This window comes from Equus caballus, chromosome 17 (genome assembly GCF_041296265.1).
Source record: "Equus caballus isolate H_3958 breed thoroughbred chromosome 17, TB-T2T, whole genome shotgun sequence".
Lineage (NCBI taxonomy): Eukaryota > Metazoa > Chordata > Mammalia > Perissodactyla > Equidae > Equus > Equus caballus.
The window spans coordinates 100465902-100491598 of record NC_091700.1 but is presented as its reverse complement, the minus strand read 5'-3'; the positions used below and the strand labels follow the sequence as shown (position 1 = coordinate 100491598).

Here is a 25697-nt window from a genome sequence, read left to right as displayed (position 1 = left end):
CGAGCGCGGCCGCCGCGGGCCGTGCGGAAAGCGCCACGCAGCAGAAGGGTCGGCGGCGCGCAAGCCCTGTCGGCTCCGGCGGCCCGAGCGCCCACGGGCGCGGACGAGGCGTCCTCGCCGAGGGGAGGCAGGGAATGGCGGCCGGACCCCAGCCTTCCTCAGCCGGGGCGCGCCGCCATGCCGGCCGGGGCTCGCGCTCCCGCGGACGCTCTCTCTCCGGAACCGACGTGCGGGAACGCCGGGGACGCGGGGCCTGGGACGGACCGCCGGCCGGAAGTGACGCGTGACTGGGCGCGCAGGCGCCGTCCGGGACCGGCGGTGGGGGCTGCCATGGCGCACATCACCATCAACCAGTACCTGCAGCAGGTAGAGGTCGCGCGGCCCGTCGCGCGCCGGGGCGGGCTCTCCTCCTCCTCTCGGGCCTCCGGGGCCTCCGGGCCGGGGTCGGCACCGCGGGCCCGCGCCAGTCTGCTCGCCGACGGTGCCTGAGCCCTGGCCGCCGGCGGGCAGCGGGGCGAGGGAAGCGGCAGCCTCCCGGGTGTCGTGGGGCCGCACTTAGGGGCGTGCGGAGGACGAGCGGATCCCCCACGGCGCGTCGGCCGCCCCTAGGAGCGGGGCTCGGCCATTGTTGGCCTGAGCCCGGGCGGGACGTGGGGTTTTGTTTCGGACGGACGCTGGTGGGCGTAGGAGACGGGGCCAGCGAGCAGTCCCGCGCGCCCCGGCGCAGCTCCCGCGTGGACGCGCGCTGTTGGCCCCTGGGGGTGTCGCAGGGGCTTCGCCGGTACAGGCTGTCAGCGGCAGAAGCATAGTTCAGACACTGTTTATGGATTCAAAGCGCGCATTCTTCCCGCTAGGCTATGCCACTTCGCAGAACTGGAGCCGTGGTTATAAGGATGAGGAAAAGAGGGGGTGGGTTTAAAAAATGCCTGAAGGAAGCGTCACCACGACTTGGAGATTAAGAGTGTGTGGTTGAGGGACCGGGAGGAGTCAAGAATGGTTTCCAGCCTGGGCAACAGATGAGCAGAACAGATTTGGAGGAAAAAATCAGTTTAGTTTTGGACATGTGGAGTTGGAGGTGGTTCTTGACAACCAGGTAAAGATATCTAGTTGGCAGTTGAAGATTGGTTTAACATGATTGGGACCATTAGTTGCTCAGTTAATTGAGAAAGTTGGTTAAGACGGGAATCATGAAAAAACAGATACATGCTTTTATTTTAATTTGAAACATACAAATATACATTCATTTGCCAATCTTTTGATTGAAGCCTAAGACCTCTTCTTTAAGGATAGATCTGCCTTGGCTTTATCCTTGTAGTTAAACATTTTCCAATAACAGTTTGAAGTTGAACAAGAATATAGACATCTGAGAACCAATTTGAATACAGAATCTCTCTAGAATTTTGTTTTTCTTAATCCTTTTTTTTTTCTGAGGAAGATTTGCTCTGAGCTAACATCTGTGCCAATCTTCCTCTATTTTGTATGTGGGTTGCAGCCACTGCATGGCCGCTGACAAGTGGTATAGGTCTGTGCCCAGGATCCAAACTCTGCCCAAGCAGAGTGCGCCAAACCTAACCCCTAGGCCGTGGGGCCAGCTCCAGTCTCTTACAAGTTTCTTGCCCACACCTAATTCCTTTTTCTTTCTTATTGCTTTTTGACATTCTGTGTGCCTCGAACGGTGTCTGACCTGTGTGGATGCTCAGTCCAATTTGGTGACTGGATAAATGGTGGCAAATAGAAGGAGGTGAAGCCCGCCCATAGGGCTGGGTGTAAACCGGAGTAATTTGCCAGGCCTCAGACCTCCTCAGTCTAGTGAGCAGTAAGGTTAGGATTCGTACTGGTCTGTCTGACTCCTCTGTTTCACTAGACTGCCGCTTGGCCCTGTTCCCTGTGTTCCCAGAGGAGCACTCTGAGAATCCCTCTTTTGTGTGTCTTGGTCGATGGAGCAGTGGGGCGGTGATGAGAAGCAGCACAGGGATGTTCAGTGCACGTTGAAAGCTTGCAGAGAGCCAGGCCCTTGTGTGTGGTTATCACTGCTGTTTTTCTAGGAGCTAGGTCTGTTGCAAGCCCCGTTTTGCAGAGAAGAGCAGTGGCTTTCCAAAGTCATCGGCAAGTAAGTGGCACGTTCACATTGGGAGTTCCAGCCTGAATCCATGCTTTTAACACGAAGCTTACTGCCTCTGTTAACCTAAGTTTCAGCCAACATTTCCTGTCCTAGTCAGAACCTGCCTATTTCTCAGTTCCCGAAGTATACATTTTTTGAATCTCAGTGACCTTGGAATCAATCTCAGTCAACTTGGAAACATCTCCATTCCTTATTTCACTCCTTCACCATACCTGCGGCCGGCTGCTACCTGTGGACAAGTGCTGTGTCTTTCGTTCTCCATGTGTTCTGTCATAACATCCTATTAGTTGTTGGGTCTTGGCTTTCATTTTACCCTCCTCATAGCTTAGGAGTGCTCCTCTCAGGTTTTTAGGTGCTGGCAGGATACATGCAGTTCCTGGGTCAGAGACCAAGGACCTTAGTACTCAGCATAGCAAGCAACATGGCATCAGCACGATGGTATTGCCATGGCCCAGAAGGTCACCTACACGTGCATCTGAGACAAACATGGAACTTGGGAAACCCACTCATTCTATAGCAGGCTGTAAGCGAGTCTACTTTTTGTCCAGGGTTGGGGGTGGGGGAGACATTACTTCATTTCTCAAGGTGTCCAGCTGCATAAACAGCCCTGAGTAACAGCTTGAGTGAGAGCCAGTGGTCAGGGCCTCTGCTATGCTGGCACACCCAGTGCAAGAGGCCCGAGGAGGGCTGTGTCCCAACAACCAGCTGAGCCAAGCTGTGCCCTCATCTAGTGAGGCCCCCTTCATTCAGTGCTCTAAGTGTCAGCAGGCTTCCAATTTAGTTTCTGTTTGGAGGGGACAGGTTGAATTAATTTCTCGTACATCTCCCCCGGAGGGGGCTCTCTTCATCATTTCGAGTATGGTTTTGAGGGCTGGTATTATTTTTTTAGTGTCCTTTATTTCATTCTTTTGTCCGTTCCACACACTTTTATTTCAGATGGCAAATTACTTTTTAAAAACTGTGTCTACATTAAAATTTTTATTTTCCTCTAACTTTTATTCTGAAAAGTTTCAAACCTACAGAAAAGTTGGAAGAAGTGCAATGAAGACGTGCGTACCCCTTACCTGGGCCAGCAGCCTCCCTTGTCCTGTCTCTGAGCACGTGAACCCCCTGAAAGGCAGTCACTGACGCCCTGCCCCTTGCTGGGATTCACCCAGGCCAGGCTCTTCCTCCGTGTACCTGCTGTCCCCTTAGTGCGCCCGAGAAATTGAACGTCAGTGTTAACCTCAGTACTTTCTAATATAGAATCCGTGGTTTAACTTCATGTCCCCCCAAAGCGTTCTTTAGAACTTCTTTTTTTAAATCCAGGATCCACATGCATTTGGTGGGTTTCTTTCTTTGCTCTCTAGTCTTTTATCTAAGCATCTTGCCGTTTTCTGGGAGGAGGGGGTCTTTTGTGACATTTAACCTTTTTTAAATGTCCAGACCAGTTGACTTGTGGATGTCTCAGTCTGCCTTCATTTGCCTGTTTCCTGGTGGTTAGGTTCAGGTCAGATTGGCAGTAGGTGTCATGTGGCCTCACTCAGGAGGCCCGTGTTGGTGACACTGACTGGGTGGCTCGCTGGGAGAAGCTGTTAGAGCTGCAGTGCTAGCTGCCTTTCCCACTGTAATTAGCACAGTCTGGGGTCATTCGTGGCCCTTTCCCAAGGCAGGTATTATGTTAACGTCTGCCAAGTGGTGATTTTCTATCATTCTTTCTACATTTTATTAACTAGTTTTTCATCACTTAAACATACTTTCCCCTGTGCCCCTCTTTTAAAAAGTATCCTTATGGATTATTTTTAATGCCAAGTTATAATCCAGTACCAATAATAATATTATCATTCTTTTTGAAGCTCAAATTGTCCCAGATTTGGTTTGAAGGAGCCCCTTCAAACTGATTTCTGTGGCTTTTTGACGTGTCTCCATCCTTCTTTGACCTCTGTCTTGCTTTCTGGCACAATAACGTATCTGCTCCAGGCTCTTAGTTCTTTCCCTGTCCCAGCACTAGATCGGTCTTTTCTCTAGGGAGTTCTGGTCCCTTTTAGTGGGGAATGAAGTTTAGAAAACAGTCTGAGTGCTAGGTGTGCACATTGCTGCCAGCGAGTCTTTACTTCTGGGCCTTTTCAGTGGATGGAGCTAATAAATGTTTTTTGTTTTTTGTTCTTTTTTTGGTAAAGAAGATTGGCCCTGAGCTAACATCTGTGCCAGTCTTCCTCTATTTTGTATGTGGGATGTGACCACAGCATGGCTTGATGAGCGAGCAGTGTAGGTCTTCTGCTAGGATCTGAACCTGCGAACCCTGGGCCTCCAAAGTGGAGCATGCAACTCAACCACTATGCCACCAGGCTGGCCCCTGAGATGGGCTCTTTAGAAGGTGTGTCTGTGGGTATTGAGATATCCGTCAGTTTCTTTTGTTGAGTGTTTTTTAGATTGAGAATGAATGTTGATTTATCAAGTGCTTCTTCGGTGTCTGTGGAGATGGTCGCAACATTCTTATTTGGGTATGACATGAGGAGGTGATATATTCGTAAGTTTTCCCATATTTAATCCTCTGCAGCCTCCTCTGCGTTTCTCACGTAAATCCAGCCAGTCGTGGACCGCTCTCTTCCTGTGATGCTGGACTCTGTTTAGTCCCGTTTCTTTCTTTCTTCCTTTCTTTCCAGTTTGAGATTTACATGTACTGTGTGCTGGAAACCTTTCCACGTCAGTTCACACAGACTGACCTCGTGTTGTATTTCAGATGTGGCATACTTTAACTGTTGGACAGCTCTCCTTTTTAAAACAGATTTTATTTTTTAGGACAGTTTTAGATTAACGAAACATTGTGAAGATAGTGCAGAGTTCATGTCTGCCCTGCACCCAGTTCCCCCTGTTAATAACATCTTACATTTTTGTGGTACATTTGTTACAATTCATGAACCAACGTTGATCTGCGTTTATTTAATAAAGCCCGTGCTTTATCCAGATTTCCTTAGTTTTTAGCATCTCACATGATATTTAGTTGTCACGTCTCCTTAGGTTCCTCTGGGCTGTGACAGGTTCTCAGACTTTCCTTGTTTTTCATGCCTTGACGGCTTTGAGGAGGACTGGTCTGGTATTTTGTAGGATGCCCCTTAACTGCAATGTGATATTTTTCTCGTGATTAGGCTGGGGTGCTGTGTTTAGGGAAGAAGGCCCCAGAGATTGAGTGCCCTTCCCATCACGTCACATCAGGGTGTGCTGTCACCAGGCTCGTCACCGTGGGGGTCGACCCCGACCACCTGGCTGAGGTGTGTTTGTCAGGTGTCTCCACTGCACGGTTACCCTCTCCCCTTTCCGGGTCGTTCTCTTTGGAACCGGGTTGCCACGTGTAGCCCACACCCAGGGGAGGGAATATTTACACTGGTTCTCATAAGTGAGACGATCTGTAACCTTCCCTCTGTTCGGTCTCCGTCAGATTTTGTCTCAATGCTTTGTTCTCTTCATAAAGAGAACTTGTGAGTTGTCCTCTTTCTGCCCCTGGGGTGGACAGTAGCATCAGAATTACCCATTCCGTAAAGGTTTGATACAGTCCCCCTTTGGAACCGTCCTGGTCTTGGTGCTTTTGGAAGGAGTAGCTCTTGGCAACTTTTTCTCTTTCTTCTGTGGAAGTTGGTCTGTTTGATAAGTTATATGTTCCCTGAAAATTACCCATTTTACCCAGGTTTTCAAACATAATTGTGTAGTTATACAAAGTAATTGCTTACGATTTTTAAACTTTTCTTATTCCAAGACCATTTTCCCCTTTCATTTCTTGTTTTGAGTCTTGGTGCGTCTCTTCTTTTTCTTGATGAGGTTGGCCAATGGATCCACTTTGTTTCTTCTGTTTCCAGAAACCAGTTTTTAACTGTAATTCTGGTGGTTTTCCAATTTCTAATTCATTCATTTCTGCTTTCATCTCTATTTCTTGTGCTTTATTTCTTGTTTAAAAACCTCCTGAGCTCCTGCTTGAGTCCCTTATGTTTCACTCGGTCTGTGGGGAGATGACAGAGTGACTTGGCTGATCTTGCCACTTCCCATCTCTCACCTGCGATGTCCTCTCTCCCTTCTGACGCCGCGTTCCATCCTCGTCAGCATCACGCTCCAAGTGCTCCTCGCCTGGACGCCCTCTCGCTTCGTTGCACCAGCGTGGCACGACCAGATCCTGGTTGGCTCCATCTTTTCGCCACGTCCCTGCTTGTAGCTTGGGAAATGGAGACAGGCACCACGTGTGTCAGTCAGGTCTCAGTAAACCTCAAAATACACTCCAGACACGCTGTTTTGATTTGTGTGTGTGTGTGTGTGTGTGTGTGTGTGTATGTGTGTGAGGAAGATTGACCCTGCGCTAACATCTGTGCCAATCTTCCTCTGTTTCTTTTTTGTATGTGAGATGCCACCATAGTATGGCTTGATGAGCAGTGTGTAGGTCTGTGCCCTGGATCCAAACCCACGAATCCCGGGTTTGCTGAAGCAGAGTGTGCAAACTCAATCACTACGCCAAGGGACTAGCCCCTAGTAAATTTATTTTTAAGGCATTCTGAGTTCCAAGAGCAGATGATCCACCCCATGGATCAGCTTGGAGCCTGGAGGATGTGAGTTGACCAGCAGCAGGTGAGAATGAGAACTTCTTCCTGGGAGTGCCCAGAGCCAGGGAGTTTCGCCCGACAAGCCCTGCAGTCCCTGGACCAGGCCCAGAGGGCACTGCTGGACGGGCTCCCCGGAGTGCAGCCATGTGGTCCAGTGCAGGGTGTTTAAGTTAAAAGAAGGAAGGTTCTGGGGCGTGATGTATTCTCGGTGACTAAGGCCAGGCCCTGGGTTGCCCGTGACCCTGGCTCCCACAGAGGATGCATCCGTTCTTGGTGACTAAGGCCAGGCACTGGGTTGCCCGTGACCCTGGCACCCACTGAGGACGCATCTATTCTTGGTGACTAAGGCCAGGCACTGGGTTGCCCGTGACCCTGGCGCCCACTGAGGACGCATCCCTTCTTGGTGACTAAGGCCAGGCACTGGGTTGCCCGTGACCCTGGCGTCCACTGAGGATGCATCCGTTCTTGGTGACTAAGGCCAGGCACTGGGTTGCCCGTGACCTTGGCGTCCACTGAGGACGCATCCCTTGGAAGTTTGCGGTAGCCTGTTGCCATCCCTCTGTTTTCGTTCACGCCCCGTGATGGGAACTTTGCAGGCTTTCTTACCTTCTGTGAGGCAGGGGCACCAAGGGGACCAGTGTTCTGTGGTTACTCCTGATGCATGTAGTAACCCTTTTGTTTCTTGTAAGGTAAAACCCCAGGAGTGGGGTTGCTGGCTCAGAATGCAGGCGCATGCGTGGTTTTGTTGGATGGTGAAGTGGCAAGTTCTTGGTGATGTAGTTTGTCTCAGGAAAGACGGGGTAAACTTCCCCAGTCAAGGCCCCGAGGGGTGCAGCAGAGGTGGAGTCGGGTCCTGTAGGGTCCCGGCGGCCTGGGCCTCTGTTCCTGCGGCCCTGGAGGGTGGTGGGGGAGTGGCGTTGCTCCCTTTGGCAGCCGTACCTGACAGCTTCCCGAGCGGATGCCCCCCTGCCCCTGGCAGTGAGGGAGGGCTGTGGTTGCTGTATATTCTTGGCAGCGCTTAGTGCGGTCAGCCCTGTCCACTTTGACTCTTCTGTGGGTGTGGACAGGGATCCCGTTGCATTTCACTGGCGGGTAGTGACGTGAGCACCTTCTCACGTGTGCCATTTGATGTCCTCTTTATGACGTCCCTGCTCAGAGTCTTGTGTGGGCCTAAAATTTATGTATCTAATTTTATTGTAGATAAATTGTACTATGTAAGCAGCTTCATGCTTGGCTTTCTCTTCACTTATATAAATAGGATTTTTATGTCATTTTTTGGTAAATATAATTTTAAAATATCATTTGGTTTTCTGATTACAAGGTGTCTGCTGTAACACAAACCTGCAGTGTAGAAATAAAGTCTCCTCAGGCCCCCAGCCCCACCCCTCTGGGCAGGGGTCAGCTGCTGTGGTGTGGGGGCCTGCGTTTCCTCTTCTGCCGACACATCGTACCGTTTCTCTTTTTCTCCTGGATCTGCTTACACAGTTTTCCGACTAACTTTTTTTTTCTTACCAATAAGACTATTGCGGGCGCTTTCCCACGTTGTCACATCACAGCACTCAGGTCATTATTTGTGACTGTGACATCGTTGATTCAGCATTGCCATTCCTGTTTTATTTTGTGTGTACATTGAGTGGAAGCCTTTTGAATTTTGGATAGATGTGATTTTTAGGCTCTTTTTTTCCATAAGCTGTATCAGTGAATTTTCAAATGTATGTTTGTATGACTCAGTAAAACTAGAATAATTCACCTTCATTAATAACTAAATAATAAACCACTAGCTTATTCTGGTTTTTCACTTTTTTTAACAGTAAGTCACCTATTTATTTGCTTCCAGAAGATCTCACTTTGAAATGGATATTTGCTGACTAGAGAGAATACTGCCTTGTTGTATTTCGATTATTCTGACTGCTATCAAGTAGGGAAGAATGAATTTTAGTGGTATACATTGTGTTGTTTAGGTTCTGTTAGAATACAGTGTTTTATTTTCTGCTGAGCTTTTCTCATCTCAAATGCTTCAGGTCTACGAAGCAATCGACACCCGAGATGGGGCGTCCTGTGCAGAGCTGGTGTCTTTCAAGCATCCTCATGTTGCCAACCCACGGCTTCAGGTAGGTGAAAGGAGGGCGCACAGGTGTCTGAGAGGGCTGCAGGGTAACAGCCTTCCTGAGAGAAGTTCAGAGCTTGAGTAAGAAGGAGACTGACATTGCTGCTCTTGTTTGAAAATGTCAAAGCTCTGTATGATTTGCGTTACTCCAGCTCATTTATTGAGCACTATGTGTCAGATACTGTCCTGAGACAATGTGTCTCATCTTCCTATATTTAGTTCCCACACCACTCTGAGGTTCAGGCAGGTGCAGCAGCCTAACAAGGTCATCCAGTGGACAGGCGATAGGACTTAGGCTCTGCCCAGCCTGTCTGCCCCCAAGCCCTGAGATGTGCCATGTTGTTGTAAGTGAAGTTTCACTGGGGCAGAGCCACGCTTGCTCGTTCATGAGCCGTCTGTGGCTGCCTTCCCGCTGCGGAGGCACAAGTGGACAGAGGTCTGTGACCTGCAAAGCCTACACAGTTGACTGTCTTGCCTTGTCTAGAAAGCATTTGCTGACTCCTGCTCTAAAACATGAGTGTCCTTGTTATAGAGGATAAATGATACCCAAGCAGTATTGTCTGTAGAAAATAGTGTTGATATTTTGTAAAGTCCCCTGTCGTCGTTGATTCATTGGAGTGTCTTTCTATCAGAGAACTCAGTTTTTCCTCTGAAAGAAAAAGGGGCTTGTATACTGGTGATTGTATTTGGCAGCACACAGTCTGTACCTCAGACCAAGTAAACCGGTTTCTGGGTGCAGGCCGGCTTTTTTTTTTCTTCAAAGATTGGCACCTGAGCTAACAGCCGTTGCCAATCTTCTCTCTCTTTTTTGTTTTCTTCCTCAAATCCCCCCAGTCCGTAGTTGTATTTTTAATTATGGGTCCTTCTAGTTGTGGCATGTGGGACGCCACCTCAGCGTGGCCTAATGAGCGCTGCCATGTCCTCAACCAGGATCCGAACCAGTGAAACCCTGGGCCACGAAGTGGAGCACGTGAACTTCACCACTCGGCCACGGGGCCAGCCCCGAGGCAGGCTTTTGTAAAATTTAAAGTTCCCTAGGTTGTTCGACGGTGCAGACAGTGTTGAAAACCACTGCTCTAGATAGGAGTTCTTGCCGGAGACGTGACGAGATTCAGGTTCAGCTTGCAGGCCAGGTGCTCCACAGCTGGTGCTGCCTGCTTCCTGCTCTGTCGCTCAGCCACACGCGTCTCTGCCCGGTTGTAATCCAAGGCTGACCCGTTCGCTATAGAACTCCCCAGTAGCCTTGCATCTGATGGTTCCATCCACTGGTAGCTGGTGTCTTCAGTCAGTTATTTCATTAGGGACTGCGGAATGGTGATTTTTCTGATGTTGTCATCTTTCCTCCCACATTTGTATGTGTAGATATGCATATGTATTTGTTGTACCGGTGTACTCACTGATTCCTTTTTTTTAAATTCAATGTTCTATATAATCTATCGTGATGCTTATATTGTCTAAAATTTGGTCATTGAGGGGTAATGAAAACTTAGAAATAAACGTGAGCTAGTCTAGCCCAGGACGCAGAGAGGGTGGTTCTGTCACTGGGAAGCGAGGAGAGATTCCTAACGTGGCATTGTCTCTCACTCAGTCGGCCTTTGTGTGATGTATTATATGCTTTATTATGCCTTATTTATTAACCATATAGTTGGTGCTTAGGAAGTATTTCTTGACTGGCTGGCTGTTAAACAGTGAGATAGATATATTATCTGGCCTGTGGTAGACGAGACGGCCTGTGTTCCTCTGGTACCCACACCTAGGTCGTGCTTCATAAATATGTGTGGAGCTTTTCCTTTAGAAGTGCTGAAGTGTAAAGTGTTAACTCTAAAGTATGAATTCTTTTGAAACAGAGGTTTGTCTAAATCTCTTTCTGCACGCTGCGTTCTCTCCTTGCTTGCTGATTTTGTTTCTGTCCTTTCTCTTCTTGTCATTTAGATGGCCTCTCCAGAAGAGAAGTGTCAACAGGTTTTGGAACCCCCTTATGATGAAATGTTTGCCGCTCATTTACGGTAATCCATTGGTGAGGGTGATCCCTTAGTGGGAAATGCAAGCAGACCTGGAAATGGCTGAACTGAAGGGATTTTATTTCACAGCATCTTATGCTTGCAGCAGTGAATAATTTACTTTGAAAAAGTAGAAAATTGCGTTTGTAATTTCACTTTGGTAAAGCCTGTGAAAATTTTGTGAAGTTTAAAATACTTTAAAATTTTAATATGCTTTTTTTCATTTCAAGGATCATATGTTTTTAAAAGTTAAAATTAAATTGTGACCATGTATCTCTATATATCTATTGTGTAATACTGTAAAATCACTTACTACTCACCATCTCGGCTGCATAGTGGTCTTTTGTTTCAGAGGGTGAGAGCCCACTGTTGACTAGCATTTTTCATGGAAGTATGCCCATTTTTTAACCTCTTTGCCTTTCCCGCAAAGAGACGAGCTGAGCAAAGCAAACGAAATCCTGCTTTCTATTTACATTTCAGAGCTCCTGTTTCATGTCCAGAGCATCAATTCAGGCAAAGCTGGTGTCCTAGAGCCTGTGGTGTTTGATTGCCCTGCTGCCTCGTGCCTCCAGTGTCTCGGAGCAAGCTGGAGTGTGGGGCAGGTGGGGGCAGACCTATGAGACCTGGAAAAGCTGGGGTGCCACTGTGCTCCTGTCGTGGGAGGCACCTGCACTTTCCTAGCCTGTGCAGTGTGCCGTGGGGTTCCAGGTTTGGTGATGAGCTGACTAGTACTGACTCCACCCAGCCAGGCGTCTAGTTTGAATGTTATTGCCTGCTGATCCAGGAGAGGGCCATACTGTGTATCAGTGCGTGTTACCAATAAAACCTGCTGCAACTGGGTTTTTTCTTCTGGGGCTTGCAAGAAAAGTCTCAAAACTTAATGCAGGTTTCGTCTTATACCAGCTTGTTCTGGTGCCAGAAGTCATTCGTGTGTTTCTTACCATCCCTCACCTTTTTGTAACCTGCAGGGCAGGAGCTCCCGCTTTTACTCCTGGATCGGGAGAGAATAGAGTGTCTGTGATGGAAGAAAGGCGTGTGGTCTACAGAGTTCACGTCTAGGGTTTAATCATGTGAATGCACTTTCTGCTGCCTCTGTCCTCAGTCTCCAACGTTTCTTTTCCAGGTGCACTTACGCGGTGGGGAACCATGACTTCATAGAGGCGTACAAATGTCAGACTGTCATCGTCCAATATCTTTGATCATTTGTGTTCCTGTTCAATTTATAACACATACAGTGGATTGTTTGGGATTTAAGATCTTGAAACATTGGGCCAATTTTATTCATACCTTTAATTAGAAAGGAATTAAAACCTTTTGGAAGAGAAACTCATTTAGCTATTTCACTCGGGTACATAAATTTACCATGGACCTTAGGACTGTTGTCCAGTTACTTATATAGTAAGGAAGAGCACTGGTTATGATTAAGGATTTTATTTAATTATGTTCTGAAGAATAATATTTTGTTGCCTTTAAAGCATTAAGTATTTTACAGGGACTGGTTAGAACTCCAGCGTCCAGGCATGGGTGGACAAGAGTGGACTCAACACACACTGTCATTTAATGACGGTCACTAAAGACTTGAATCAAGCAGTTTCTGACTGAAATCGTTTGTGGTGTATTGGAGCTAAGGACCTAGACAGTGATCTTCTAACGTGGATATGTGTCTCTTGACCTCGGTTTGCCTTTGTTTTAGCCGTCTTGTTTAAATATACACAGAAGAGAGTCAGTTACTAACTAGCTAAACCTCCTTTAAATTCAGGAATTCTATAATCAATGAAATAAACTTTATACTACAGATTCCGAAGTCCATTACATATAACTTGTGATTATCTGGGCTTAGAGAAACCAAATAATGTTTGAAATTGCTGATTAAAAAACTCTTATAACAATAGTCTTTTCCTTAGTTTGGAGAAAGTATGTAAGAAATAAATATATCTACTACACTTATACCTAACGATGCTCAGATATTTGTAGTGTGGGCATATATATTGTTTTTCTTCAAGAACTTACTGCTGTGACACATAATCTTCTAAATGGTGAGCAGTATACCCTAAAATTTAAAGTCCTTCTTCTTCTTGGGGCCGCCCCGTGGCCGAGTGGTAAAGTTCGCACGCTCCGCCTCAGTGGCCCAGGGTTTCGCTGGTTCGGATCCTGGGTGCAGACGTGGCACCGCTCATCAGGCGATGCTGAGGCGGCATCCCACATGCCACAACTAGAAGGACCCACAACGAAAATACACAACTATGTACTGGGGGGCTTTGGGGAGAAAAAGGAAAAATGAAATCTTTGTCCTTTGCTTTTGTGTGTAGCGTAACTTGAGTTTTGTGTGCGATGCCCTCCTTAACACAGCACGTCGTTCCTGCGGGCATTTCAGGCTCACAAAGAAGAGAACTGGTAAGTGTGAACAGAAGCAGCTGGAGATTAGCAGATGGCTGTTTTTCAGAAGCTTTTTAGAAATTTATTCTAAATAAATATTTATGTGTTTTCTATAGGGATGTTTACTATCACGTGTAGACATGTGATAGTATAAACACGGATAATGGAGTTTTAATAGTCAATGTCAGCCTAGGTGGCAGATCAGCTAGATGATTTGCAGTGTGTTTATGTAAAGATGAAGTATTATTTTTATTTCAGTCCTCTCGTGACCCCCAAAATTTATTAAATGCTATTTTTTTCCTTCAGTTGTCAATTTTGAATTTACTTTTGGTTTTAAACTTGGGTAAAAGAGAAGAATCAACTACAGTGCGTTTGGGGTGATATAATACATAGTAATTGGGTTATTTTAAATTCCTTAACAAACTAATTCTTAATTCTATGATTTATGAGTTATTAACAAACTGTAGGTAAATACTGAAATTTTGTTTACACTAAAATAACTGAAGGCTTGCAAATACCTTTTACTGAGAAAACCAAAACACTTTTATTTAAGTGAACACTTACCTTACATGTAAAACTAATACTGCCAGCTTGATTTTTGAAAGATTGTTTTCTGACATTTTGTCTATTACACATCTGTGTCCTGTTAGGAAATCTTACTAGACTCCATCTTGTTTCAGTGGAGCTGTCTGGATAATGGTGGGGAGTTGAGGGGAAGCAGAGGGTCCTGGAACAGCCTGCGGGACCCCAGGTAGACAGGGGCCTAGGCCTCTGAGGCGGTCAGGGCAGTGGGCGTGAAGCACGTCCGCGTCTGGCCTCTGCTGATCAAGAGGGCAGGGCGCTGCAGCCCGCCCTGGTGGAGGTGAGGAAGGCAGCAGTGCCCTTGGGCTCTTGGAGGGTGGTGACCCTGTTCTGGACAGTAGCCCCAGGTGTGGGTGTTGTCCCACTCCTGGTGGTGGGATCTGTGGCCTCAAAGCCTCCCCAAACGTCCTTGCTTTTCCGCCCCTGCAGGGCTCTGCCTGTCATGTATGCGGTGGCACTTGACCTTCGAGTATTTGCCAATAACGTAAGTTTAATTTCTATCACTTTTGTTTTAAAACCCAAGCTCGGTGTCAGTCTGTTGCTTAATTTCATGTGATTTTGTTTTTGTTTTTTTTTTCTGGTGAGGAAGATTTGCCCTGAGCTAACATCAGTTGTCAATCTTCTCCTTTTTTTTTCCTCTTTGCTTGAGGAAGATTAGCTCTGAGCTAACATCTGTGCCCATCTTCCTCTATTTCGTACGTGGGATGCCTCCACAGCATGGCTGATGAGTGAAGTAGGTCCACGCCCAAGATCCGAAGCTGTGAACCTGGGTCACGCAAGTAGAGTGCACGAGACTTTAACCACTCAGCTTTGGGGCCAGGCCCTCGTGTCATTCTTTCCAAAAGTTTTAGCAAGTGACTAGGGTTGGGATGTATCTGTTGTAGAGAGCAAAAGAACAGGGGATGGCTTGACTCATTGTTCTTTCTGGGTTGATGTGAACAGATTTAAATAAACATCAGTCTTCACGCTTTAGATGTAGAGGGAGTTGTTCTGTGTGTAGTTGGCCGTTTATGGCATGCACTGTTTTTAAAAGGGGTGGAGCGATAATAGATGAGCGGTCCTGCTTTTTCTGTTCAGATGTGGCCTGCCTCCCGTCTTAAAGAATCCCACCTGAGTGGATTCAGACAGTAGCTAAGGGTCTCTCTGCTGTGAGGAGATGAAGAGCCTGGATTTTGTGGGGTTGATTCCCCTTGTGGGTCAGTATAAGCTAGTTTTGAAGCAGCGGGTCTCAACTTTTTGGTCCTAACACCCTTTTACAGTTTTAAAAATTATTGATGAGGGGCCGGCCCAGTGGTGCAGCGGTTAAGTTCGCACTTTCCGCTTCTTGGCGGCCCGGGGTTCGCCGGTTCGGATCCCAGGTGTGGACATGGCACTGCTCAGCAAAAGCCATGCTGTGGCAGGCATCCCACATATAAAGCAGAGGAAGATGGGACAGATGTTAGTTCAGGGCCAGGCTTCCTCAGCAAAAAGAGGAGGATTGGCAGTAGTTAGCTCAGGGTTAATCTTCCTAAAAAAAAAAAAACAATTATTGATGACTTCCAGTTCCAGACAAGATGGAGCAGGCACATTTGTCTGCTCCCTCCTGCTGGGAGTTATGAAGCTAGTGAGGCCCTGAGAGCTGGAGAGAAGAAGGGGCCGACTCGCAGAGCAAGGGGCAGTGAGATCCCCGAGCTCCTTGTCTGCCTCCTGTTTGTCCTGATGTTCCCGGAGAAGCCTGAGACCCAGGAACACCAACAGGCAGAGATGAAGAAGACCCAAGGAGAGCAGGAAGGAGGGGCAGCCCAGCAGGACAGACCCTTTCCACAATTCCTGCTGCACTACACACAAGTCTGCAGGTACCCCCACCTTCAGCAAGCCCGTGGGGAGCTGGACCCGCCTCACCCCGTGCAAAGAGCTGGAGCCCCCGTTTCCCCACGAGCATGGTGTCAGCAGAGGCCCACCGACATGCGATAAATAAGGTCCACAGTCTCATGACATCATACCTCAGATGTCCAGGATATAATCGAAAATCCCTGTCATACCAAGAATCAGGAGAGTGTCAGCCTTTTGAGATTTTGAGTGAGGAAAGACAATGAACACAACACCGAGATGAGACGAATGGTGGAATTCCCTGGCAGGGTTTGGCACCAGCCATCGTGAAGAAGCCCCAGGAGCAGTTGACAGGCTTGAAACAAAGGAAAATGCAGACAGCCTCAGCAGAGAAATGGGAGTTGGAAAGAACCAAATGGAGATTTTAGAACTGAACAATATAATAACAAATAGAAATTATTGAGGACCCCAAAGAGCTTCTGTTTATATGTGTTATATCTGTATTTACTGTATTAGAAATTTTAACTGGGAAAATTTTTAATTTTTATTCATCTAAAATAATAAATCTTTACATGGTAACGTAATTGACTTTTTAAGTAAAAAATAACTATATTTTCAAAATGAACAAGATGTGCTAAGAAGAGTGGCTTTTTTACATTTTAATCTCTAATGTCGGGTTTAACAGAAGACTCACGGATTCTCCTGTCTGCTTCTGTACTCACTCTGTGCTGTATGTTGTTTTGGTTGAACGTATGAGGACAGTGGGCTCACAGATGTCGATGGAAAAGGGTGGAGTATTTTAGTGGCCTTTTCGGATCATTGTAGATATCCTTTGAGCTACACCAAAACTCCAAGAGGTCCTTGTTAAAGGTTAGTCATGTTGTGGCCTCTGAAGCTTAGCAGTGAACTTTTTCTACTGTTACATCAAAACCCACTGGTGTGTCACACACTTTGAATGGATCTTATACCCTTGCATGATTTTGTAACATCATACGTTGATCATCTGGAAAATTTTGGTTCACTGAGTTGTGCAGATGTTCCAAATGTTGACGTGCATCATTATGTAAAAAACCAAACGTTTGAAAAACTCTCCGTTTGTTCGTGTCTCCAGTGACCTCATCAGAAAAGTCTTGAAGCTATGGAAAGCTGCCAAGCTCATGGTGTTTAATACAAATTTTCCAAAATTCTGTTTTTTTCTTGAAAGCACAGATGTTCTCGTTGGTGACAAATGCTGTCAGTTTGCCTAGAAGTGACAGGCTTCTTTCATTCACTTTCGAGCAAATTGTCCCCAGAGCCCACACTGAACCACCACGCTCGTCTGTCAGTTTTCTGTCCACGTTCCAGCTCCACTCCACTGGCTGCTCAAGTGCTTTTCCTTAGACAGCTGTCGTACTTCAGTGTGCAGCAGACCTGCTTTGTACACGCTTCGTCACGCTTTGTACCTGTTTCATCACAAAGGATATTGAAAATATACATATTCAAGGACCAAGACTTAAAAAATTGATATGTCTGCGTTAACAGGACATTTTAAAGTGAAATGAGCTTTACCGTTGATTGACTGCTTGAGGGGTTGCAGGTGTGTGATGCTGAGGGCGCCGTGATGAGGGGTTGCGGGTGTGTGATGTCGAGGGCACTGTGACTACTGGTTCAGTTTGGCACCACTGGGGAGGCTCCCGTGGTTCCACCCGCCTTCCATGCAAATGTCAGTGCAATATAAAAAGAAAGAATGGCTCAGTGTTATCGTGAAATACTTTTGACCATGTCAGTCATCTGCAAACGTCTTGAAGGTGGGCTGGGGTTTGCAGGCCACACTTCAAGATCCTGTGTTGGAGAGAAGATGAGAGTGAGAAGACAGGTTCTTCTTTCACCAAGACTGTCCCAAAAACAAGGAGAGTCAGACTTGGTAGTGACGTGGACACCTATCGAAAGTGTTTCCAGGGCTTTGACTAGCGGTGCGTGGGATGGTGAGTCCAGTGACCGAGTAAGGAAGGGCTTCTTAGCAGCACAGGGCCACATGCCATGCAGGCTTCAGGGTTGGTGACTGACTTACTAGCTGGAACTGACTGAAGAGAGATTTGATTTGTGGAAGAGGTGGAATAAGCTATAGATTTCTCAATTTTTAAAAATACTGTAGTGTAGACATGATTTCTTCAGAACCTTACGGACTCTGACTCTTGGTTGTAGCCATTTGTGCTTCTGGCTGCACTGTGATTTTCTTTTTAATTAAGGAATCAAGAAGAAATAAAAAATAAATGTTTTTCTGTTCCATTAGGCAGATCAGCAGTTGGTGAAGAAAGGAAAAAGCAAAGTCGGGGACATGTTGGAAAAGGCAGCTGAATTGTTGATGAGCTGTTTCCGCGTCTGTGCCAGTGACACGTGAGTGAGGCTTTGGATGGAGACATCCCCGTGGCCCATCACAGCACATTGCCCTCCTGTCCTTTGTCTGTCGTTGATGTTTATTTTAGTTCGACCCATGTAAGCTGTATCAGTTTTTCTTGTCTTTCTTTTTTTGGTGTGAGGCAGTGCATTTCATTGTCAATTGCATGCATCAGTAAACTTTTCCCTGAATACTTCAGATTCTCTTTTGTATTTTGAGGTAAAATTTTCATACAATGAACCACACAAATCTTAACTGCCTATTTGCTGAGTTTTGACAAGTATACACACTGTATAACCCAAACCCCTGTTGAGAGAAAGGACCTTACTGTCAGCATGGTCCTGGTGTTTCCCACTGTAGATCAGTTCTGCCCACTTGGTGACTTCATGTAAACGGACCTACACGCCACATGCTCTGTGTCTTCCTCTTTTTGAGGTTCCTCCATGTTGTTGTGTCTTTCAGTAGTTTATTTTGTTGCAATAATAAGAGAGAATACTTTTTCCATGTTTCAGAAATGCTTCATAACAATTAGCCTTTACATATATTGCTGCAAACTAGTCAGTTTTCACCTGCTGCAGTGAGGGGGTGTGTTTCCCAGATGTCTAGCTGGGGTTAGAACTCCTGGTTTGGTCTTTTCAATTTTACCTGTCAGATAGGACATCTTCTTTCATAATGTTGCTGTATTTCATGAATATGACTTGAGCTGTTGGATTTTATCTCAAGATTTTAATTTGTTCAGGCAGTTTATTTTGTGATTTATAAATAAAATTTTTATTTCCTATGTAACTTTAAAACATTATTTTTCCATAGTCGCGCTGGTATAGAGGATTCTAAGAAGTGGGGGATGCTGTTTCTGGTGAATCAGTTATTCAAGATTTACTTTAAGGTATGCTTCTGTTTGAATACTGTGTAATATATCTTTTTAAGTTTTCTTTCTCCCCATCTTCCTGGATATCCTTTCTATTAATTACTACTAGCCTCCCTGACGTTGCTTGGGAAATGGGCATCACCCAACCATACTCATAACCCTAAGAGGTACCGTTTGCCAAGCGCCTGCTAAATGCAGGCCCTGTGGTCCCTAAGAGGCACCGTTTGCCGAGCGCCTGCTAAGTGCAGGCCCCGTGGTCCCTAGGAGGCACCGTTTGCGGAGCGCCTGCTAAGTGCAGGCCCCGTGGTCCCTAAGAGGCACCGTTTGCCAAGCGCCTGCTAAATGCAGGCCCCGTGGTCCCTAAGAGGCACCGTTTGCCGAGCGCCTGCTAAGTGCAGGCCCCGTGGTCCCTAAGAGGCACCGTTTGCAGAGCGCCTGCTAAGTGCAGGCCCCGTGGTCCCTAAGAGGCACCGTTTGCCGAGCGCCTGCTAAGTGCAGGCCCCGTGGTCCCTAAGAGGCACCGTTTGCTGAGCGCCTGCTAAGTGCAGGCCCTGTGGCCCCTAAGAGGCGGTCTAGTCAGTGCTTTGCAAGTGTTGTCGCACTTCACCCTCAGTGCTGTGAAGTCAGAGCTCTTGGCTCCAGGGAAGCTAAGGCACCGACAGTGAGGAGTGTGCCCGGGTGGGACTGGGCTCTGAGGGAGGCCGCAGTCTGCAGCCTTCTGCCTGCTGTTAGCATAACCGGAGCCGAGTGGAACAGATGCGTGTGTGGGTGGATAAAGCAGTGAGCCTTTGCCCCGCCAGGTTGGCCCGGTGCAGGGGCCTCCATCGCACACCTTGGGTGGGCCTTCCAAAGGGGATGTAACCTATGCCGTGCAGCTCGTGTCTAGTTCTTCTTATTAAATAATGAATTTTGATGATTAATAGTGTGGTTCCCACTGTAAGGAGGTGTAGACTTGGTAAAGTAGAAGTTTACGTTTGTCCTCCCCGTCTTGTTTTCTTTTAGTAATACTTAAAATGCTTGTTGTTTGTTATAGATCAACAAGCTCCATCTGTGCAAACCCCTAATCCGAGCCATCGACAGCTCCAACCTGAGAGACGATTACAGCACCGCGCAGAGGGTGACGTACAGGTACTACGTTGGGCGGAAGGCTATGTTCGATAGTGACTTTAAGCAAGGTATGTTGTTAATGTTTCTTCCAGAATCTTGAAGACATTGCATTCTGAACAACTTAAGTGGTACAATTTCTGAAAACATAATTACTGCATTTTATTATTACTTAAGGTGGAGTATAGGTAGAAACCATGTCCAAGTTATATTTCTTTTGTTAACTTTTAACAGTAAAGTGGTTAAATAAAGGAGAATCCTAGTGGGAGTTTCTTAATCCACACTGGGTGTCTGAAATACACGTGAGAGTCTCTTGTCATGATGGCCCTTTTTGTGTGAGATGATTACACACCACTGTCTTTGCACTGAACAGAAGTAATGTTTTCTCCCATTGCCTCTCCTGGTCTCGACTCAGAAATCCCACGTGGAGCGGCCAAGCGGGCGGTGGGGACATGTCCTGGGACTGTGGTCAGCTTTGGGGTTTGTGTCCACGAATGATGGCCTCGTTGCCACATCAGAGCTGCTCTTTCATGAAATCACATTATTTTGTAGTTTATTCCATTAACTTTCTCAAGGACATGAAGCCCATTCTTTTTCACTTTAAATTAGGTGATTAGCTGGCATGAGGCTCTCCTTTCCGACCTCTCCTGTTGTACTCAGACCAGACTTTAAAGTCACTTCTTCAGCAGCGTTCGCACAGGACCCATGAGATCGCTTTCTCTCTGTGCGCTGTAGCAGGGATCCTCCACGCACAGGGCCAGCAGCTCCTTGACAGTCACTGCTCTGGGTTTTATACTGTGGCGTTATACAGACCAACTTTTCATTTTCTTTCACAAAATTTTTAATGGATCTACAGCTCTCAAAGAAGGGCTGTCCTTGGTTATTCTCCATCAGTTTTTTTTCTTTAAAATATGAAGCATAAGAATAGAAGCTTTTACATTATATCCTGTTGAAGCCTCTCTAGGTGTCGATATGTTTTTCCTCTGAAGAGTCATTGAGTAGTATGTTTGAATACCTAACCCAGCAAGAAAGCCTTGGTTAGTAAGAAGGGTAGAGGTGTGCAGGTTCTGAGGCCTTTGCAGCCTGTGTGTAAGGAGAAATGGTGGGATGAGGCGCAGGGGGGCTGTGGCAGCCGCGTGCTGTGCAGAGCGCACGAAGGCCACTGAGCCTGCCTTGTCTGACTCGTCGCCTCGCCCGCGTCCGCAGCGGAGGAGTACCTGTCCTTCGCCTTTGAGCACTGCCACCGCTCCAGTCAGAAGAACAAAAGGATGATTCTGATATACCTGCTTCCAGTGAAAATGCTGCTGGTGAGTGACTGTTACTCAGTTCTTAGAGATCTCGTTGCTTTGAAGAAGTTGACAGACTTTTTAAAATACAGCAGATGGTGTGTAGTTGATCACAGAGGTGCATGTGAGCGCACCCCAAAGACAGAGGGAGAGTCAGCTTTTGTGTGGCCTGAGCCGTGCATCTCCGTGACTGACACTTCCCGGCCCTTCTGGAGAGACTGTGCTTCCTCTCTCTCGCAATAGCTAACCCAAAGGTTTAATGTACGTAAGACAATAACATGAGTGCATGTTATTTCTGTTCCCCATAAAAATCTAAATTAATATAAATGGGTTAACCAAGAAATGAAAATATCATTCCAGCCTGTCTGCAGGTATCTTATTTGGTCACCAAAAGTTATTTTTGATACTTGAAAAGAAATGACAAGTAACTAGCAAGTTAATTGACTAAAACGTCTTCAAAGTCATAGATGGAGCTTCCATTTAAAAAATTGTTTTTAATTATCAAAGCAATACACATATGGTTAAAAGTTAAATAGTTCAGGGTAGAGCTTGTAATGGGAAAGCAACGATGTTGTACCTGCCCCCCCCCCCCCCACACTTCTAACCCTGCTTCACAGAAGTGACCAGTTTTAAATTTTTTAGCTGCTTATTCTGGAAGATGTTTCCATATTCCTAAATCTTATACTAGTATTTCTTCAGTTGTCACTCCCCTCTTATGATATAAAGCATAAGAGACTAGCAAAGGTCAAGATCAAGGTCAGATGTCACTGAATGACAAAGCTGTATTGTACCCGGGTTTCCTGATTTCTAGACCAATGTCTGTCTTTTTCTAGCATATTATGATCTTTTTCATCTTTGTTCAGCTACTTAAGAAGATATTCTAAGAAACACAGGTTGCATGTTTTAAAACTTGAATCCTTGATAAGAATTTTATCTAAGACGCTTCTCAAAAATAAAAGGGTTCTCAATCTGGAAAATTAACTCTCGGTCTTAGGGTCATATGCCAACCATTGAGCTCTTGAAAAAGTACCATCTCATGCAGTTTGCTGAAGTGACCAAAGCTGTAAGGTAGAGTGTTCCACCTTTTCCACTTGGGATCTTTTAAAATATGAAGTTTTAAAAAACGTCACGCGTGTCATGTGAAAACTAACTGCTTTTTGATGCCGTCTCGTCCTGGGATTTCGTTCTGTGCCCGCGCTTGTGCATCCTTCACCGTCCCCAGCGAAGGCAATCTCCTCCTGCTGAACGAGGCTCTCACAAAGCACGAGACCTTCTTCATTCGCTGTGGCATTTTCCTCATCCTCGAGAAGCTGAAGATCATCACCTACAGGAACCTTTTTAAGAAAGTGTAAGCAAAGTGTTTTCTTTCTGATAAGTTTAAACTCTGGCATGACTCACGCAGTGGAGTCGCCAGGCTGTGGAGGGCCTTCCTGTGACAGGTGCATGTCCTGAGATGGCCTGGGTGTCCGTCCGGGGACTGGCCAGCACTTCTTTAATTCTGTGGGTGCAGCCACACTTCTCCGAGCAGGCGAGGGCTCTGCCTGCCCTGTGAGAGGGGTGATCGGGTCGTGTGTGGTAAGAGGGCTTCATAACGGACGCTTCAACATGCCAGCCCTAAGAAGCACGTGCTGCCCGTTTTATCAGAGCGCCTGGGACTCAGTGCTCCGTTCCTTTGTCTGTGACCCGCTGGCCACCCTTGCTGCCCCTGCTGACAGAAATGGACTCTTTCTGCACTTGTTCCTTTTCTTCCGCGTGACACCAGGAGTTGACTCCCTCAGGCCTGGTCTCAACAGGATCACGGTTAATTCACCTTCAGACAAAGCCAGGCTTTCTGTGGCCGGGGGCAGTATCCCAGAGTGAGTCCTTGAATCTGGAAGACACTCCACTGTGAGGCGAGTCCTCATCTCAGAGAGGTCAAAATGCGAAAAGTTGCATCCTAGAGTCAATGAAACATTGAGTAGATATAAAAAATTACATTTGTACCCTGGCTTTTTAAATTGAAAGTCAGGGTTGTATTCAAGAGCTCTCATTGTTAGAGTGTGTCTGGGAGGTGAAGGCTTTCTGTCCCTTTGGAACGGGGTCTGTCAGACGCTGTCCTGCCTCAGCCAGCACTCCTTTTCCTGGCCTGTGAGGACTTGCGTCCTATTAGAACCAGTGTGACCTGTTTCCTTCTCCAGGTACCTGTTGCTCAGAACACACCAGCTGTCTCTGGACGCCTTTCTGGTTGCCTTGAAATTCATGCAAGTGGAAGACGTGGACATCGACGAGGTCCAGTGTATTCTGGCCAACCTGATTTACATGGTGTGTGAGCTCTTGGTCCAGTAGTCGGATGCGGGCTGGAATTTGAAGCTTTGATACCATGTCCTTAAAGACACCTTCAGGCCCTTTGCTTTTGTGAAGGCATTTTCTAAGAGAACTGATTTACTCCTGGGAAATACATGATATTCAAAGGGCTTTATGGGGTGTGGTGGGTGGATTTAATAGGTATTTCTCTATTTTCCACCATATATGTGTTTATTCATTGTCCTCCCAGTGACTCGAATTGCACAATGACGGGGGAAGAATGCTTATGCCCTGGGACTAAGTGGTTAACTCACCCAGCATCCTCGATGTAACTCATCGGACACATACACCCGCCTCTCTCCCCTGCAGGGTCACATTAAAGGCTATATCTCCCATCAGCACCAGAAGCTGGTCGTCAGCAAGCAGAACCCCTTCCCTCCACTGTCCACAGTGTGTTGATGCGCAGCCCTGAGGAGGGAGCCCAGTGCTCCTCCTGTTTCCAGTCACGCGGACAGAATCAGTCCTGGGCCGAGACGTCCTCTGCAGCTGCGTCTCGTGGGCTCTTTCTCAGGGATGCTGAGGCTGGGTCTGCCAGCACACGGATCCCGTGAAATCTCCACCCTCGCTCATAGGTGATGTCAGCCTCACGGAGACCTGGAGTTCCTTTTCAGAAAACGCAGACGCCTCCATTGGCTCTGGAGGTTGGTGAAACCCTATGAGGGGCTCTGTCTCCAAGGCAGCTGTAGTTTACTTCTTATAAGTGTTGTTCACAAAGGTATCTTTGTAACTTTTGTATAATTGTTTCTATAAAAAGCATTCTGAGTTTATACAAATGGCGTATTCTTTATTATATCCTCTGGGTTACATCAATTTTTATATGTTAAGTTTGAACATTTTATGTGATCAAAATGCTTCAGGCTTCTTTTTACAAACTGAATGGAGTTTGGTTTAAGTTTTCCGGGTATTTAGGCTGCCACTTTTCAGGGAATGCACGTTTCCACTGTTTACACAAAACTCGCTAAAGAAGAGAACTCAGTAAGCTGTTTCAGTTCATCTGTGCAGAATTACCAAGTCTGAGAGCTGCTTGTCCCTTTGTGCAAAGGGAAGCTGCTCTAGAAACTGCGGGTTTTCTCTTGTTCTCGGTCCACGGCTCAGCACCAGCTCGCGTGTGGGCCCCGAGTGAAGCGCCTCCGCTGCCCGACTCAGCAGCCAGGGCGCCTGCGACAACAGCGCTCCCCTGGTTGCTCTTAAAGCTGCAGTCTGGTCGGGGCTCAGTGGGAAGTTTGCTTCTGCTCCATGTGGCCTCACCTGGGGCTCTGCTGGCGGCTGGGTGGCCCACTCTGAAAGTGCGTTGGCAGCGGGCCCTGGCCTGGTGCTCAGCGGGGCTATGGGCAGGCCTTCAGTTCTTCCCCCCATGGGCCCCTCCAGCTGCTGCTGGGCTTCCTCCTGGGACAGAGCCTGGTCCCCAGAGCCAGTGTCCCAAAGGAACCAGGTGGAGCTGGATCCCTTATGAGCCAGTCTCCTCAGTCATGGTGGCCCCTCTGCCCTGGGCACGTTCAGAATCAAGCCCCTCTGGATGTGGCGTGCAGAATGCAGTGTGTGCCTGGGGGTGTCCTCAGCCTCTCGAGCTGCCTGTCCCCCCAGCTCCCTGAGCAGAAGGTACAGCCACGGGCAGGCAGAGAACACCCTCACGCTGCTGGTGCTCCGGGCTTGGAGCATTGCCTGTCTCTGTTTTCTGGGGCACTGTTCTCAGCATTGACCTGCTACTCAGCAGGGACTGTAAACATCCTTCAGCTTCCAATCCGCAATGTGAATCTTGGAACTTCTGTGTGCACACCCCAGTTCCATTCTGGGTTTAATAGCAATAGAAAGCTGAAGTTTGTCAACATTTTCAGGTACTTTTGTGAACAGTAAATAGTGACAGCAAAAATCAAGGATTGCCTATTAACAGTAGATAATACCTGGTCATCTTGGCAGTGAAAGAGATAGAGCCTCAGGTGTCGGTGCCCTCGTGTCAGGCTTGGTGTGCAGCCCCGTGCAAGTGGTGATCGCACAGGCACCTGGCCCTGCGGGTGGCTTGGGCTGACGACAAGGACTCGGCCCTCGCTCCGCCAAGTGTGAATTGGCGTGCCCTCCTACGCAGTCATCTAAGCTCCCCTTGCTTGGGTTTTATTTTTGTGTCTGATTTGGCTTACCTCAAATGGTTCCTAACCACTCT

At 47.1% G+C, this 25697-nt stretch overlaps 1 protein-coding gene across 7 annotated transcripts; it reads left to right on the top strand.

Annotated features, from left to right (window-relative positions):
- The first annotated feature begins 26 nt into the window (after positions 1-26).
- On the top strand, positions 27-24312 carry PCID2 (PCI domain containing 2). 7 transcript variants are annotated; one of them, XM_070240028.1, is made up of 15 exons: positions 302-366; positions 8709-8798; positions 10727-10800; positions 11918-11983; positions 13147-13188; positions 14182-14236; positions 14406-14485; positions 17834-17937; positions 18749-18824; positions 19840-19981; positions 21117-21217; positions 22191-22264; positions 22419-22544; positions 23374-23497; positions 23849-24312. In XM_070240028.1, the coding sequence occupies exons 7-15, from the start codon at positions 14477-14479 to the stop codon at positions 23936-23938; spliced, it is 846 nt and encodes a 281-aa protein (XP_070096129.1). In that variant the 5' UTR covers positions 302-366; positions 8709-8798; positions 10727-10800; positions 11918-11983; positions 13147-13188; positions 14182-14236; positions 14406-14476; the 3' UTR covers positions 23939-24312. The 7 variants fall into 7 exon arrangements, 6 of the variants coding, with proteins under 6 accessions (XP_023477644.2, XP_070096129.1, XP_070096128.1 ...); XR_011427845.1 differs by lacking the exon at positions 14406-14485 and having other exon boundaries at positions 27-366; positions 21117-21457; XM_023621876.2 differs by lacking the exon at positions 14406-14485 and having other exon boundaries at positions 178-366.
- Positions 24313-25697: the final 1385 nt, after the last annotated feature.